A 15,620-nucleotide genomic window follows, 5' to 3' on the forward strand; every position below is an offset into this window, starting at 1 on the left:
TCAACATGGGAGTGAGTAGAAGGGATGCACCAAGCCTTTGCATGCCAGTTTCTTTGCTCAAAGAACAGTCTGTAGAAATAGGTCCTTTGTCTGTACAGCTTCCTCATGACCCAGAACCTTGGGGTTCTTTACCATGTATAGCTGTATATGTGAAGTTTCCACGTACAAAGGCTAGGTGACTGGCAGATAGGTGGTGCAAGCCAGAATCTGACCTGCTGTCTGGAAAGGGTTCCTCATCACAGGGCTAGCGGGTGTGGCTATTCAACATATATTCAACAAGAGCACCTGAATAGGGCTTTTGACTCCCTCATTACTATACTTTGTAATTGAGGTTATGGTCAAATCTTTCTGTTGTTTCCTCATCAGTGTCTAAGATTCATTTCTCTACCTAAAGACTTCATCCATTGTGATCTCCTTCCTATTGTTTGCTGGGTACAAATAATAACAGTAGTACCTTGGTTCCTGAACTCAATCCATTCTGGAAGTCCATTAGACTTCCAAAACGTTTGCAAACCAAGGTGCGGCTTCCGATTGGCCCCGGAGACAATGCTGACAGCCGAAACGGACGTTCGGCTTCCCAAAAACGTTTGCAAACCGGAACACTTACTTCCGGGTTTACGACATTCGGGAGCCGATTTGTTCGGGAGCCAAGCTGTTTGGGAAGAACAAGCCTTCCCTCTTGCTGCTAATGTGGCATTAGCTCTGGTCCAGTAGATTGGTAACCACACAAAAGTAATTAGAGAACTCTGTGTGTGTGTGTGCGCGCGCACGCACGCACACACACACATTTTACAGTGTCATCTTTACCAGACTAGGTCATAAGCAGTTAATTCCATTACCAACGGAATCTTCTTTTTAAAGGCCTGTGAGTTCTTAAGTGGATATGTATCCATTATTCAAAATAGCGAGTTGGCCCCTGCCGAAGGCGCAGGCCCAGAGGGGTGCAAAAATCACTCCACCACTCTGGCTCAGAGTGGCTAGGAGCCCACCCACCTGTCCACGTTCCCTGGGCAGCTTCTCCGCTGCTCTGGGTGGCCTGGCAAGGCACGCAGACTATTCTGGGTACCTCAGTGGAGAAATCCCATTACTAGAATGGACCATCGCAGAGGAGGAAAGCAAACTTTTTGAGTTTCTGGTCCAGGGTCCCTCCTGGCTTCAGAGGTGCCAATACAGCTCCCAGCCAAAGGTGCAAGGAATTGGGGGGGTGCCAATATATCTCATTGCCAAGGGCACAAGGCACAAGGGGACACAGATACAGCTCCATGCCAAGGGTACAAGGGAGCCTAAGTATGCCTCTGAGTTCTGGTCAAACTGTTGGGTACAGTTTGAATGGAGGGAGCAGAAGGCGCAGTTTGCTGTTTATGATCATAGCAGTCACCCAAATGAGCATGTGCCTCATGGGCAACAACATCTGTACCATGATGCCTTCTTTCCCTTCCGTTATCTTCCTTCTCCATAGCTATGAAAATAGCTCTGATGGAGATCATAGCTCTCTGCTCCCATTTGAGTCACCTTCTAGACTTACACAGGTGCCTCTTTGTCTTCTTTCTCCTCTTTTGCACACTCTGGGCTCAGAAACCTCTACTTTCTGTCCCTTTGACTTCCTATTCTCGGCCCAGTATACCTGAAGGAGCGTCTCCACCCCCATCATTCTACACGGACACCGAGATCCAGCGCCAAGGGCCTTCTGCCGGTTCCTTCACTGTGAGAAGTGAGGTTATAGGGAACCAGGCAGAGGGCCTCCTTGGTAGTGGCGCCCGCCCTGTGTAACGCCCTCCCATCAGATGTCAAAGAGATAAACAACTACCTGACGTTTAGAAGACATCTGAAGTTTAGAGAAGTTTTTAAGGACTGGTGTTTTAATGTATATTTAATCTCTGTTGGAAGCCGCCCAGAGCGGCTGGGGAAACCCAGCCAGATGGTTGGGGTACAAATAATAGATGATGATGATGGTGTCTGGAACAGACATGGTCCATCTGGTTACCCGTTCTTCAAGCCCCTCTGCTACTAGGTCTGCATGGATGTTGCTTTTGTGCACTTCCTGCTGCCAGTTAAATGTCTTTCACTCCTCTTGATGCTCCATTACCTTTTCCTGTCTTAGCTCATAAACAATGACTGTATCACTGTGTCACTTCTAGCCAAAGACTCTGGCAATTCAGTATTATATATTCAGCATCTCATACTGTTTGGAGTTATACGTTCAGGACCAGCAGCGAAATGTTGCACAGTAGAGTACTCTTGTTCAGGATGCCAGCCAGCCATGCCTTTGCCCCCAGTTTTCCATTTCTGCCCTCCCCCAAGTCAGTTTGTATTCCATGCACACTGATCCTGCTTGGTCCTCCTTGAGCAGTTTTGAGCCTATCTCCTGCCTTAGATTTGTACTTTTGCAAGCCCTGGAGTTCCCCCAAGCCTTCCTCTTATACATTAATAGTGCCATTCCGGGAAACTGGTCTGTGAGTTTTCCACTGGAACTCAAGGAAACGCTTCATGTAGCTGATGAAGTGGACCGCAGTCCACAAAAAGATTATACCGTAATAAATTGGTTAGTCTTTAAGGCACCACATGACTTGTTGGTTGTTTTTACCATTGATCTTGGTGTGGCTTACTTCTGAGACATATATAGGATTGCCTTATTTTCTAGAGATAAGACTTTTATAATTAAACTAAGACAGCTGGATCTGAAACAGATATCACTATCCTGACTTCAGAAACATGCTTAAGTAGGTGAGTTTTCCAGCCATCATGATTAAGAGAGTGAAACAAATTGGGAATAAAGGGATTATTATTATTATTATTATTATTATTATTATTATTATTATTAAATGATATATGAAATCCAACATCTTCTGGGCAGACTAGTTTGCCAGCTTACAGTCCAGAGCTCTTCACTCAGTGAAGGAGCATGAGTTCTCAGATTCAAATTTTAGACTCTCTAGTTCAACCTCTCTAGTTCTTACGGTATTAGGAAAGAGCCCTGGAGATATATTTGCCATGAAGACAGTCAAAGTAGATAGTACTGGGCCGGAGGGCATCAATTATCTATTCAGTTTGGTTCATGTGTGCTTAACTGTGTCCACCTTCCCTACTTTTGTCTTCTATGTGGCTGACTGACTGAATGGCAACAAATTAATAAGAAACATACACTTCTTATTAATAGTTATCCATGTTTAATTCTGAAAACCTTTGTGGAAAATCAAAGTAGAAAAGATATCATAGCCTACATTTCTCCCCTGCTCTTTGTTTTGCTGATGACAGGGTTGAATGGAAACGTGGGTACACAACAAGGAGTCAAAGAATAGCTGTAAAATATCCAGTAGAGATAGAAAACAGCTGCATGTATTGTTCTTTAAGTCCAATGGTAGGAAACAGCACCTATTACATTAACTTGCATGTATTTTATAGTCACTATGGTATTCTAAAATCATAATAGGCACAATACACACACACACAAAGAGAGAGAAACATTTGGACAATATTAAAAATAGATAATATAACGATTTTGGGGGGAAATAAGAACATCCCTGCGTATTCTAAAGATACAAGAACAATTTTGTTCATTTTCATGTAGCTATGACTGTTCCTTGTTGACCCTTAAAGCAGTTGGATTTAATTGTGATTATATAGGGCACAGAGCATCATTAAATAACATGGATTCTGGTGCTCTGGCATCACTTTCAGTAAGATTTTTTTCCTTCAAGGCTTGCCTACCCTTTGCAAACCAGAATTGTTTTATGGCTTCATGCTTTTGAGTGTCTAGATTTCCGCACTGAAAGTGGAATTGTCACAAGAGGTGATCTTGTTATGTCTGCAAAGTGGTTGAAATATCACATGTATCAACAAGGAAAATATCATCTGCTGCACCAGGTCATTTACAGCTCACCATAAAACATAGTGCTTTATGTCTGTCCATAAAAAAAAGTGGTGGAGAGAGGATTGATAGATTGGCAACAGGAAACAGCAGCATCTGCAGAGTGAGATTTCAGCAAATTGCCATTCAGAATCATTGGATAGACTTGTTTTTTGACCTTAGAAAATGTTGGCATTTTTTTGGTTTCCGTATAATACTTTTAACAAGTGTCATCATTTCACTTTCCCCTTTGTGCCAAATCACTCTGTTAGTTAATGCAAGTCCCCTTCTCACCCCTTTTTCTGTCTTCTCTCCTCCCTGCACCCCAAAACTGCCAGCCTCTGAGTCCTCGCTCCAGTGTTACCTTTGCAATATGGACCAGAGCTGCCTGCAGTGAGTTAACTGTGCTGGAACTAAAAAAAATTTAAAAATACATTTAATTATTTTACTTGCACATTCAATGGAACGTAAAGCAAACATGCAATTGAAGAGTTTTGTAATACTTATTTTCTTTCAGCTTTTACAAGTGTAACCATGTGCAAAGATTCCACTACTCAAGACCAGTCAGAAAAGGGTCTGTTGACCCCGAAAATGAATTTGCTGTAAGTATTTTTTCCCCCAGTTATGTTTTCAGATTGACCAAGATTGCATACATTAGTTGTGTAGAGGCGATGTGTGGCGAAGGCCCCGGCTGAACTGCAGGCTGTGTTACCAGCAGAAAAATTGGAATCAGCATACAAATGGGACAAGAGTAGGGTGCCTCAGTAGCACCATTGGAGCCAAGTGAATCTGGTCTTCTAAAATGGTTGGTTCCTTGGGCCTTAGCCTCACCTGCTATTTGGGGAGATAAATTTAATCATAAGTGGGCCTGAGAAGGAAACAAACAGGCATTTCCTCCTGACTACATAGAATGCTGCTGCCAAAGAGAACACATTTCCACTATTCCTGGTGGGTATACTGGTAATATCCAGGGCAGATAAAGTAATAAATGATTTGTTGGTCATGACATACAATGAATCTTTTGCTCCAGATAATCTTGGTTCAGAATCCAGTATGTTATTTACTCCATTACTCTGTTTCTTTTTCGGTGCTTGACTCTCCCTTTATGTTTACAGCTTGCATAACAGTGGCCTAGTTTAAAATTGGATTTAGAAAGACGCCTCTTCTATGTTTGCATTTTTATTGCTGTTACAATGCTGATGTGGAGCAAGGAGGGGAGCAGCTTCCTGCTATTATTTACATTTTTGTTCCAGTACCCGTAACATTATGGTTTCACTACTCCCCTATTCCCTCTGTCTCTTAACAGTCTATGTGGATTGAGAGAACATCCTTTGTTACTGCTTACAAGCTCCCTGGAATCCTGCGTTGGTTTGAAGTGATCGCTATGTCACAGGTGTGTATTTGAATTCTGATTAGGGTTAATACACAGTTTAACTCACAAAAATACAAATTAAATACACTCAGCACTATTTCAATGGAAAGCCAAAGGGGAGACACCAAAGGGGGAGACACTTTGGGGCTGGAACGAGGGCATGGCCAGCCCCCTTGTGCTAAAAATAGGGTTTTAATGGGGATGGGATTTTAACTTGGCGGGGGGTTGTTTATTTTTTTTGGGGGGGAGTGGTTTTAAATTGTTCTTAAGTGTTATATATTAATTTTTATTTTGTATTTTAATTTTTTATTTTTGCTTTATATAGCTGATTAATATTCTAAAGCCTTTTAAATGTGTTTATGGGAGGGGGCTTATTGCTTTGTTGTTTTTGTTTTAACTATTTCCTTGTGTTTTTATCCTGTGAACCACTCTGAGATCTTGTGATGAAGAGCATTATATAAATCTAATAATCAACATCATCATCATCATCATCATCAACAACAACAACACACTATATTACCAGTGAATTCATTCTTAGTACTTAACAAGGATTGGGTTCCCTCCCTCCTTCTTGATATTGGCAATTCTGATTTTTTAAAAATATGTTTTGGAGTTGACCCTGCATTTTGAATGCAGAATTCACTCAAGATTTTGAAGCACATCTATTTAATAGATAGGTAGTACAATTTCAGTTTACACAAATTATATTCTTGATTTATTTCCCCCCAGACTACCATTAGCCCCCTGGAAAATGCTATTGAAACAATGTCTATGACCAACGAGAAGATTCTGGCCATGGTTAATCAGTACCAAAGTGATGAGAACCTTCCAATTAACCCTCTGTCCATGCTTCTGAATGGAATTGTTGATCCAGCCGTCATGGGAGGGTTTGCTAAATATGAGAAGGTAAGGTTTTGAATAGTTACTTTTAAAATTAAAATAATGCTTTGATTTATTATATCAACAACACAACCTTGGAGATATCATTGCTTGTTCTAATGTGAGGAAGAAAGACGGAATGATCTGTTTTCTGCTTGCAGGCTTTCTTCACTGATGAGTACATCAGGGACCACCCTGAGGATCATGAGAAACTAAACAGACTTAAAGATTTGATTGCTTGGCAGGTAATACAATGCTGGGCACAATTCTCTGAAGCTTTTTCTTCTTTCCTCCCTGCCTCTTCATTTATTGATCTTGTTTCTAGTGGAGCAGCATAATGTGATTTTACTTGTATAATATGCACATGTTTTATCTTAATATATATTTGTAACAAAGTAGGGAATAAAAATGACTGGCTCTGCAGTATGTAACTATTATTACTGAGAAGGAGCTTTTCATAAAGGCTTTTAATAATAATAAAAAATTCTTTAAAAGTGTTAGTTGGGATGGGACTTCCGGAGGCGGCGCGAAACAGCAATGGCGGTCCTCTTCAGTTGTTGAAGAGGGGCTCCGCGGAAAAGGGTCGTGCGCTGCGGCACAGCGACGACCCGTTTAGGAAAACCACGGGTAGAGTGAGCCCGTGGCCGTGGGATTCGGCGGGCACCAGGAGCGACCTCGGATACGCAGAAGGGACCCCGTAAGGGGCTCCGGAACGTGGAGGGGGTAGCGGTGCTGTGAATCCATCGCTCTTTCCGCGGAAGCGAAGCCGCGCGGCTGCTGCTGATGAGCGCTGACCTTTCTTCTTTGAACATTTGATTGGAAACAACAAACTCGTGAGTAAGAAATTTGAGGCTTTATTTGGACATCAAATTGGTGAATTTCGGCTGAAAGCGGGAGACGCTAAAAAGGAAGTCAGTCTTCCGTCCCTGTTTAAAGTACTGAGCAAAGTTTTTTTAAAGCGGAAGCGTTGAAAGGAGTTTAAAAGAAGTTGGAACTTACCCTGCAAGTTTGGATTTGATTGTGAGACTGTGCTATACCTCTCTATATTTTGTGGATTATAAAGTTATAAGCCCCAGCTCACGGGCTGCCTGGATACAAAGTAACATCAGACTGTGGCAACTGTGTATAGAGACATAAAGTTACATTGGGCTACTTTGCAGCTACAAAAAAGGAACTGTTGTTCACACCTTCGCAAAGAACCTTTATCATCTGCAGTTTAAAGTGAATTTAGAGGGTTTCCCCCCCTTATTTTGGATTTTACCATATTTGGGAATTAAATGGTGGAAACTTTTGGGGAGCTCCCCCTGCTGGATTGTGGAAATATAAACCTCTGAGAACTGCTGGTTGTTTTGGAAATCTTTTTGCCTGGATGATTGCTTTTCCCATGGGATTTACAATTTGACCTTGAAACCTAGACAGTTGTGGAATGAGTGTGGCAGGAAAAACAAGGGCTGCCAAGAAAGCAAAACAAACTGAACTATTGCAATCAACTTTGCCTGTGCAGCCACGTAGATCATCTGTTCCAATTGTGACAGGTCTGCAAGAAGGACAATTTAAACAGCCAGTTTTGGAGGATATGGCTGCAGGAGGATTAGACCCTATTTCTAAAGAAATATTGGATCAACTGGCAGCATTAAATAAGAAAGCTGATGAACAAGCGGCTAAATTTGACCAGGTTACAGCAACGATTAATAAGTTGACAGACCAAGTTGCTCAAAACACACAGGCGATAGGAAATTTTGAAAAGACTATATCAGAGAACCGAAAATTAGCTGAGGACGCAAACACGAAAGCAGACCAAAACAAAAAAAGGATTGAGGAATTAAGAGGGGAAGTAAGACCACTGAGTAGACAGGTCACTGAACAACAGGCCTATCTGTCTATGGCGGAGCTGAAAAACCGGGAAAGTAATCTTAGGATTAGAAATATTCCAGAACTAGAAAAGGAAGATTTGGCTGGCTTTTTGACTGCAGAAATATCCAAGTTCTGGGGTTTGGCAGAAGAGAAAGACTTCAAAATCGTCACCGCTTTTAGATTGGGAAGAGTGGCCAAGAAAGATAAACCAAGGGATTGCTTGATCATATTGAGATACAAGCAAGAAAAAGACAACATACTTGGCCTACATTTTAAAAACCCATTGGTGATACAGGGAAAGACAGCAGAAATCTTCAGAGACATACCAAAACAATTGTTGGACTTAAGAACTACATACAAGGATCTGGCAAGATTATTAAGAAACAACACAATCCCTTACAGGTGGGAATTCCCCCAAGGATTATCTTTTAATTTGAAAGGGAAGAAGGTGAGAATCAGAACAGCAGAAGAGCAAGAAAAATTCCTAAACGATCACGGGGAGGACCTTCGAAAAGGGACAGCAGGTACCTGGCCACCCCCCACGCCTGGTACAAAAGATCCACCTCCAGACATAGACGAGAAGGGAGACAACCCCATCGGCTAACAAGCTGATCCAGGATGTCTCTGCAGCTTTTTAGTTGGAATATCCATGGGGCAAATTCCCCTGAAAAAAGGAAAAGGATTTTTCACATTTTGAGGAAAGAACAACTAGACGTCATTTGTCTCCAGGAAACCCATGTGACTAGGCTCCACAGAAGAGTGCTAATAAACAAGCGACTAGGCCAAGAATTTATTTCATCAGCTAAAGAAAAGAAAAGGGGAGTCGTGATATATGCAAAGGAGAGCCTAGCACTAAAATTTGTGTTCAAAGATGAACAAGGAAGAATTTTGGCGATCGAAATACAATCACAAGGAGAAAAATTTTTGATAATTGGAATTTATGCACCAAATGAGGGGAAATCTGAATTTTATGGGAAGCTGCATGAGACAATGCTGGACCATATGGACTATAATAACATCATTCTGATGGGAGATATGAATGGGGTTGTCTCCACACACATGGATAAGTCACAAAATCAAAATGTGACTAAAGATGGCAGACTACCAAAGACTTTTTTTGAACTCACAGACAATATGGACTTGATTGATATCTGGAGGACAAAGAACCCCCTAGGTAGAGAGGGTACATTCTTTTCTGAGGCCCACCTATCCTGGACAAGAATCGACCAAATCTGGATATCTAGAGGACTGGCACCCAAGACCAAAAAAGTAGAGATCTGCCCTAAAACTTGCTCCGACCATAACCCCTTGAAAATGGACTTGAGACTTACACCAGCTGGATCCTTCAGATGGAGAATGAATGATGCATTGTTTAGAGACCAGGAGATAGTGAAGAAGGCCCAAAAGACGATGAAAGACTACTTTGAACTAAATTTGAACACTTCGGTGGAAAAAAAAACAATCTGGGACGCAAGCAAAGCTGTTATGAGAGGGTTTCTGATACAGCAGAATTCTATTAAGAAAAAACTCTGGAACGGTAAAAAGGACAAGATCTTGGAAAGGATAAAAGACGGAGAGAAAAAGTTGAGACTAAATCCAAAATCAAAAGAAGTTTTGAGAGAAATAAAATTCCATCAAGCACAATATGCAAAACTGATAAATCAAGAAGTTGAATGGAAAATCAAACAGATGAAACAAAGATCATTTGAATCGGCAAATAAATGTGGGAAGCTGCTATCATGGCAGCTGAAAAAGAGACAAAAACTGAACTTTGTTACCAATCTAGAGGTTGAAGGAGAATGTATTCAGAAACCAGAGGAAATTAGAAAGTGTTTCCAGAGATATTTTAAAAAATTGTTTTCCCAAGGACCCCAAGTGGAGACTGAAATAAATAAATTTTTAAAAAGCTATGGCCTACAAAAACTAACACAAGACAAACAAACTGACCTGAATTATAAAATAACCCAACAGGAAATCGAAAATGCCATTCAGAACATGCAACTAGGCAAATCCCCGGGCCCAGATGGACTTACCTCCAAATACTATAAGATATTGAAGGAATACCTGACTCAGCCATTGATGGAGGTATGTAATCAAATTATGGAAGGGAAGGGGGCACCAGAATCGTGGAAAGAGGCATTCATCACTTTGATACCAAAATTGGAATCTGAAAAGACTCAACTTAAGAACTACCGTCCCATCTCACTCCTAAACGTGGATTACAAGATTTTTGCTGACATTTTGGCAAATAGATTGAAAAAAGTCTTAAATGGAGTTATTCATAAAGACCAAGCAGGCTTTCTCCCTGGCAGGCATTTGTCAGATAATACTAGGAACATTGTTGACGTTCTGGAACTTCTACAGACAAATTTGAATACAAAAGCAGTTTTGATATTTATAGACGCGGAGAAGGCCTTTGACAATATATCTTGGAAATTTATGAAGAAGAATTTGGAAGGGATGGGAGTGGGAAGGGCGTTCCAAAATGGCATAGATGCAATATATTCAGAACAAAAGGCTAAATTGATAGTAAACAATGTGGTGACAGAAGAGTTTAAAATTGAAAAAGGAACACGACAGGGGTGCCCCCTATCACCCTTGCTATTTATTTCTGTCCTTGAGGTTTTGCTAAATTTGATCAGGAAGGATCAGCAGGTGGAAGGAATACAGGTCGGAGGAAAACAATATAAACTGAAGGCCTTTGCAGATGACTTGGTTTTGACATTACAGGAGCCGGTGTCCAGCACAAAAAGAGTATTGGAATTAATTTCTGAGTTTGGTCGGGTGGCGGGATTCAAGTTAAACAAACAAAAAACTAAGGTTTTGGCAAAAAACTTGACACCTTTAGAAATAGATGGGTTTCAGAAGGAAACAGAACTAAACGTTGTTAATAAAGTGAAATACCTGGGGGTCAACTTGACTGGGAAAAATTTGAATCTGTTTAAAGATAATTATGAAAAATGTTGGTCTGAAATTAAAAAGGATCTAGAAATCTGGTCAAGATTGAAACTTTCCTTGTTGGGAAGAATTGTAGCAGTAAAGATGAATGTATTGCCAAAAATGCTGTTTCTGTTCCAGACCCTACAGATCGTGGACAGAGTGGAATGTTTTGGAAAGTGGCAGAGGGACATTATGAAGTTTGTCTGGCAGGGCAAAAAGCCCCGAATAAAATTTAAAATATTAACAGATGCAAAGGAAAGAGGGGGTTTTGCCCTGCCGGACTTAAGGTTGTATTATGAAGCTGCATCCCTCTGCTGGCTGAAAGATTGGTTTTTGCTAGAAAACACTGATGTCCTAGATCTGGAAGGGTTCAACAATGCTTTTGGGTGGCATGCATATTTGTGGTACGACAAGGTAAAGTCTCATAAGTTGTTTAAAAACCATATTGTAAGGAAATCTCTGTTTTCTGTCTGGACTAAATACAAGGACTTATTTGAAAACAAGACTCCGAGGTGGTTATCACCGATGGAGGCTAAAGCCACAAAAATACTTAATATGGGGGGTGGCTGGGCAAAATACTGTGAAATAATAGAAAGAGTGGGTGACACTTGGAGGTTGCAGAGCTTTGAAAAATTGAAAGGGAAGGTGCGAGACTGGTTTCACTATGCCCAAATTTTAGAGATCTTTAAAAAAGATAAAAAAATTGGTTTCCAGGTGGAAAAATCAAAATTAGAACTAGAATTACTTGAACCTAAGACGAAAGTGCTTTCAAGAATGTACAACTTGCTGCTTAAATGGAATACTCAAGATGAGACAGTCAAATCAGCCATGATAAAATGGGCACAAGATATTGGATACAACATTATGTTTGAGGACTGGGAAAGGTTATGGACCACCGGTATGAAATTTACGGCATGTAGTGCCTTAAAGGAAAATATTATGAAAATGATGTACAGGTGGTACATGACCCCAGTCAAACTTGCAAAGATATACCATTTGTCTGATAATAAATGTTGGAAATGTAAGGAGGCTGAAGGAACTTTTTACCACCTCTGGTGGACATGCCCGAGGGTGAAGGCCTTCTGGGAAATGATTTATAACGAGTTGAAAAAGGTATTTAAGTATACCTTTCAGAAGAAACCAGAGGCCTTCCTCTTGGGCATTGTGGGCCAGAGGATACCTAAGAAAGACAGAACCTTCTTTCTATATGCAACGACTGCAGCAAGAATTCTCATAGCTAAATACTGGAAGGCACAGGAGCTACCCACACTGGAAGAATGGCACACACAACTGATGGACTATATGCAACTAGCCGAAATGACTGGCAGAATCCGAGACCTGGGAGAAGAGGCTGCGGAAGAGGATTGGAAAAAATTTAAGGACTATTTACAAAAACATTATAAGATATATGAATGTTAAAAATTTGCTAAGGTTTGAGGTAAATATGCTTCAGTATTGAAATTCGGAGTTGATAGAAACAAAGTTAATGATTGAGAAAAGTTTTAATTTCAGAGTGAATAATTAGATGAAAATACAAAAACACAGGAAACAAGGTATTAATTTGCTGTTTATATTTATTATAAAGAATGCAGGGATGGAGGAGATGGGGAAGTCCAGTGGATGATGAAAAAAAAAAAAAAAGACTTCGAAAAATGAATTTTTTCTTGTTTAATTTCTTTTTCTTTCTGTAAAACCGCTTTTGTTGTGTTATTGATGATGGATTTAGATTCTGGAAAAAAGCAATAAAAAAATTTATAAAAAAAAAAAAAAGTGTTAGTTGGGATGAAAGAGCAGCCTCATCATGAAGTTGAGTTGACATATTCTGGACTTTCTTTGCCCAAAATATGCTAACCCCTGATCTAATGTCATAGGATTGTGGGAAAACTAGTGGACCCAATTCAAAGGATCTTACTCTTGTTTACATCTCATTGAAATCAATGGAAATTACATTTGTCATTGCTAACTTGTTCCATTGATTTCAATAGAACATAAACTTTCTTTCCCTTTGGTCTGAAGTACATGTTATTGCTGTGAAATATCTCACAAAACAAGGAGAAATGGAAATAGTCAAAACTGACCACTTTCATCCAAAGACTGATTGGCTTTTATTGGCTAATTTCAAAGCATTTTAGGAGTTAAACATCTAGATTCAGGATCCATGAAGTTGCTCCTACCTTATAACATACAGGAAAGGAAACTATCCTATTGTTTTAAAATATGTGTGTACAGATCAAGTGCTAGGCAGTAATCTTAGGCAGGTATAGGTGTGGGTAGGAGATCAAAGTGCACCAAGCTTGAGATCTTTCAGAAGTTTTTGCTACAACCACATAAAAATAATGGAAGAAATAAGATGCTCTTTCCATTTAATATCAATATGCCAGTTTAGCCAAGCGGTCAGGTGCTTCCAAAATACCTCCAGTTGTGTGGTTGTGCTTCCATGGCCTGCCTTGGCAGAAATTCTGTAAACCTTTGTTGCAGCCAATCTTGTTAAAGTTCTGATGGAAGATTCTACTGCCTGTTTAATGTATTACAGTGGTGCCTCGCAAGACGAACGCCTCGCAAAACGAAAAACTCGCAAGACGAAAGAGTTTTCCGTTTTTGAGTCGTTCCGCAAGACAAATTTCCCTATGGGCTTGCTTCGCAAAAAAGAAAGCCCATAGGGAAATCTCCGCCGGCCTTCAGAAGAGGTCCTGGACCTCTTCTGAAGGCCGGCGGGGGGCAAAAGTCTTTGCTCCCCCCCCCCCGCCTGCCTTCCCGGGATAGCGGAGAAGCGCAGCGCGTTTCTCCGCTATCCCGACAGCTTTTGAAGGCAGGCGGGGGGGGGGAGCAAAGACTTTGGCCCACCGCCGGCCTTCAGAAGAGGTCCTGGACCTCTTCTGAAGGCCGGCGGGGGGCAAAAGTCTTTGCTCCCCCCGCCTGCCTTCCCGGGACAGCGGAGACTTCTCCGCTGTCCCGGGGCGATCTGAAAATGCTGGCGGGCGGCAGCGAAACTTTCGCTGCCGCCCGCCAGCATTTTAAAAGCCCCCGGGACAGCGGAGAAGTCTCCGCTGTCCTGGGGGCTTTTAAAATGCTGGCAGTCGGGAGGAAAGCCCTCCTGTCCCCGGAGCTTGCGGGGTGGGAGGTGGGGAGAAGGGCTTTTCTTCCCACCGCCAGCCTTCAGAACAGCCTTCTGAAGGCTGGCGGTGGGAAGAAAAGCCCTTGTCCCCCCCCCCCAGCCTTCAGAAGAGGTCGGGGGACAGACTGTCCCCGGACCTGGCCTGAAGGCGGTTTCCATAGGAACGCATTGATTGATTTTCAGTGCATTCCTATGGGAAACCGTGCTTCGCAAGACGAAAAACTCGCAAGAAGAAAAAACTTGCGGAACGAATTAATTTCGTCTTGCGAGGCACCACTGTATATGCTTTTCTGAAAACTCAGTGGAGTGTTAACATTCTACAAGAAGATAGGAAATATAAATCCCATACTGCCCCTGAAAGGGTAGGAAAATGGACTATAGCTGAGGAACCAGCAACAGTAAATTGTTGTACTATTCAGTGGGACTCATTAAAAATTACAGTGGTACCTTGGTTTACAAACTTAATCTGTTCTGGAAGTCCGTTCTTAAACCAAGGTGTGCTTTCCCATAGCAGCAAGGGACTCAATTTGTAAATGGAACACACTCAACAGGAAGCGAAACATGTTCTGCTTCCAAGGCAAAGTTCACAAACCAAAACACCTACTTCCAGGTTTTCAGCGTTCTTAATCCAAGTTGTTCATAAACTAAGCTGTTCTTAAACCAAGGTACCACTGTATTCTGATTTCCAACAGAAATATGTCCTGGGCTGATTGATGACTGTCTGTTTTTTACATTTGTATTTTTCCTTTTGTAGAAGCAGAGTCCCATTTTGTATCCTACATACAAAATAGACTAATTTTTATTTTGAGGAGTTGCTTAAAAATTGTTTATGGGATGTGGAATGGTGCACTGACCCTTGTCAAAAACAATTGAGTAGATTGCAGAGAAGAGCAGGTAAAAAGCTAAAATCATCCCAAACCTCCTATGAGTCAGTTAGCAGGATTTTAAAAATGACCTCTGAAGTGATCCTTCACTTTTCAATAGCATAGCTCTGATTCAGCAAGGTGGCATAGTAGATTCTAATATGGCTGATGTTACATTTTTGCCTATATTCTTGAAATAAAAGATAAAGGGAAGAGGCCAGCTGCTAACGGCAAACACAGAAAAGAAGGTTTTGTGTCATAAAAAAGATTAACTAATTCAGAAACTTCCAGTGCACATGGGACTCTGAGGAAAGCCATATACGCATGATTTTGCATGTGTGGGTTCTACACAGATTTCATGGGGTTATAGAGGAAGAGGACTATGCAAGCAGTTGTTATGTGCATATATCAAAGGGCCCTCCATGCATAAAGTTAAATATCTGATATTTCTCCTTTATCTCAAAATGCTTTGTTATTTTGAAAAAGAGAAATATTGAATTTAAAACTTACCTTGCAGGACTTTAGAGAAGGATGCTAGGCAATGTCATAGAAAGAGCACAGCTTTTGCTCAGACTTTGGGGAGAAATAGCCCTCATTGGTTCCCTTGTTATTAGCAGCTACAGCATGAGGACATGGGAAAACCGAGAGCAATCAGATCTCCTGGAAATATCACTTTCATTTTTATGTTCTTGTCAATTATTTAATGTTGCAACAAAACTACATGAGGGATGCAGCGTGATGGCAAAGTTT

At 41.1% G+C, this 15,620-nt stretch overlaps 1 protein-coding gene across 1 annotated transcript in view; it reads left to right on the top strand.

Annotated features, from left to right (window-relative positions):
• The window catches only part of DOCK2 (dedicator of cytokinesis 2), a 263,188-nt gene that overhangs the window by 234,561 nt on the left and 13,007 nt on the right, over nucleotides 1–15,620 (top strand). The window contains exons 43-46 of the mRNA XM_053376513.1: nucleotides 4,365–4,449; nucleotides 5,154–5,240; nucleotides 5,949–6,125; nucleotides 6,260–6,343. Of these exons, the coding sequence (XP_053232488.1) occupies nucleotides 4,365–4,449; nucleotides 5,154–5,240; nucleotides 5,949–6,125; nucleotides 6,260–6,343 (433 nt within the window). The remainder of the gene's footprint in view (nucleotides 1–4,364; nucleotides 4,450–5,153; nucleotides 5,241–5,948; nucleotides 6,126–6,259; nucleotides 6,344–15,620) is intronic.

The sequence above is a fragment of the Podarcis raffonei genome, chromosome 2, assembly GCF_027172205.1.
Source record: "Podarcis raffonei isolate rPodRaf1 chromosome 2, rPodRaf1.pri, whole genome shotgun sequence".
Taxonomy (NCBI): Eukaryota; Metazoa; Chordata; class Lepidosauria; order Squamata; family Lacertidae; genus Podarcis; species Podarcis raffonei.